The sequence below is a fragment of the Silurus aristotelis genome, assembly GCF_946808225.1.
Source record: "Silurus aristotelis genome assembly, chromosome: 20".
NCBI classification, from domain to species: domain Eukaryota; kingdom Metazoa; phylum Chordata; class Actinopteri; order Siluriformes; family Siluridae; genus Silurus; species Silurus aristotelis.
The window spans coordinates 22,618,543-22,621,042 of NC_139593.1; the positions used below are offsets into that span (position 1 = coordinate 22,618,543).

General features: G+C 43.6%; 1 protein-coding gene across 4 annotated transcripts in view; it reads right to left on the bottom strand.

The window, feature by feature from the left end:
• Nucleotides 1–2,500, bottom strand: part of rgs11 (regulator of G protein signaling 11) — a 22,449-nt gene that overhangs the window by 16,062 nt on the left and 3,887 nt on the right. For all 4 annotated transcript variants that reach the window (XM_083521888.1, XM_083521887.1, XM_083521890.1 and 1 more), the window contains 4 exons: nucleotides 2,133–2,239; nucleotides 1,773–1,824; nucleotides 1,629–1,687; nucleotides 851–927 (listed from right to left, as the gene is read on the bottom strand). In XM_083521888.1, coding sequence (XP_083378014.1) covers nucleotides 851–927; nucleotides 1,629–1,687; nucleotides 1,773–1,824; nucleotides 2,133–2,239 — 295 coding nt within the window. The remainder of the gene's footprint in view (nucleotides 1–850; nucleotides 928–1,628; nucleotides 1,688–1,772; nucleotides 1,825–2,132; nucleotides 2,240–2,500) is intronic.

Consider the following 2,500-nt stretch of genomic DNA (forward strand, 5'->3'; position numbering starts at 1 on the left):
AATGTTAATGATAATATAATCCATATTAGATATGTGTGTGTGTGTGTGTGTGTGTGTGTGTGTGTGTGTGTGTGTGTGTGTTTGGTCAGCTACAATGTTAATGTTAATGATAATATAATCCATATTAGATGTGTGTGTGTGTGTGTGTGTGTGTGTGTGTTTGGTCAGCTACAATGTTAATGTTAATGATAATATAATCCATATTAGATATGTGTGTGTGTGTGTGTGTGTGTGTGTGTGTGTGTGTGTGTGTGTGTGTGTTTGGTCAGCTACAATGTTAATGTTAATGATAATATAATCCATATTAGATGTGTGTGTGTGTGTGTGTGTGTGTGTGTGTGTGTGTGTGTGTGTGTGTGTGTGTGTGTTTGGTCAGCTACAATGTTAATGTTAATGATAATATAATCCATATTAGATATGTGTGTGTGTGTGTGTGTGTGTGTGTGTGTTTGGTCAGCTACAATGTTAATGTTAATGATAATATAATCCATATTATGTGTGTGTGTGTGTGTGTGTGTGTGTGTGTGTTTGGTCAGCTACAATGTTAATGTTTATGATAATATAATCCATATTAGATGTGTGTGTGTGTGTGTGTGTGTGTGTGTGTGTGTGTGTGTGTGTGTGTGTGTGTTATTTCCTGTTGTAGCTGTAAGTGTACACCTCTGTTGTAATTGTGTTGTGTGATGGTGTGTAATATTTATCAGCTCCTCTTTATTCTCAGCTGTGACTCACAGACTGCCTGTGTGTGATCATTAACACAACTGTGGGGATTAATGGAAAAAGTGTGTGTGTGTGTGTGTGTGTGTGTGTGTGTGTGTGTGTGTGTGTGTGTGTGTGTGTGTGTGTTCACCTGAGCTGTTCTCTCGCCTGCATTACCACAAAGTCCCAGGTGTGATTAATTCGCTTATGCAGGGTGTTGTAACATTCCTGTTATATCACATACACAGAGACACAGAGACACAGAGACAGAGACACAGAGACAGAGACACGCGCAGAGACAGAGACACATAGACAGAGAGACGCAGAGACAGATGCAGAGACAGAGACAAATAGACAGAGAGACACAGAGACAGATGCAGAGACAGAGAGAGGCAGAGACAGAGAGGCAGAGACACAGAGACAGACGCAGAGACAGAGACACAGAGACAGAAAGAGGCCGAGACGCAGTGACAGACACAGATACGCAGAGACAGAGACAGAGAGAGGCAGAGACGCAGAGACAGACACAGATACGCAGAGACAGAGAGTCAGAGAAAGACGCAGAGACAGAGACACAGAAACAGAGAGAGGCAGAGACGCAGTGACAGACACAGATACGCAGAGACAGAGAGACAGAGACAGAGAGAGGCAGAGACGCAGAGACAGACACAGAGATGCAGAGACACAGAGACAGACAGAGATGGAGACACAGAGACAGAGAGATGCAGAGACAGACACAGAGATGCAGAGACACAGAGACAGAGATGGAGACACAGAGACGCAGAGACACAGATTCAGAGACAGAGATACAGAGACGCAGACAGAGAGTTAGAGACACAGACAGATAGAAAGAAACAAAGACACAGAATGTTTATCCAACATGTCCATGCTCCAGGAGAGGAAGATGAGGAGGACAGTCAGACGTGTACCTTCTCGTACTCTATTAGTTCTCCTTGTTTGCGAATGTTCTTCTTGGCCAGATAAATAGCTTAGAGTGTGAAACACACACAGAGAGTCAGGCCTGGACTTTACACCTCCATCAATCACTCATAAAGATCTAAAATCATTCTCACCATAATCCAGCTCTGTGGCAGAACATCGACTAGACGTCCAGTAATACGGGGTCTGGGTAGACGGGGGGGGGGGGGGGGGGGGGGATATATGTTAATATATCTCATTGATAATCAGCTTAAATATTAATATTAAGAATCAGTAGATCCCATATGTCCCTGTGTGTTTTATTCCTCTTACTACACTGCACAGTGTGAGATCTAACTCAGACTCAGGTGTAGACTCAGACTCAGACTTGGACTTATACTTGGGCTTGGACTCGGGCTCAGATTTGGGCTTAGACTCAAACTCTGACTAAAACTCGGGGTTAGACTCAGACTTGTAGTTAGACTCTGCCTCTGACTCAGACTCAGACTCAGTACCTGAAAGCGATAAGGCGACTCGTCTGGTCTCAAACACATGTTCCGAGGCTCCTTCAGTGGGTATATATATCCATATTTCACCAAGAGGTTCCCGATATGTAGTGCCTCTAAAGACACACACACACACACACACACACACACACACACACACACACACACACACACACACACACACACAGATAATATAAAATATTATACAATATGGCAGTGTGTGTGACGTATAACCTAAAACCTCATCCAACACACACATCTCCTCTTAGAGTTCAAGTACTTATTTAAGTTAAAGCAGGTGAAGCAGGTGTTTGTGTGTGTGTGTGTGTGTGTGTGTGTGTGTGTGTGTGTGTGTGTGTGTGTGTGTGTTTGTTGCG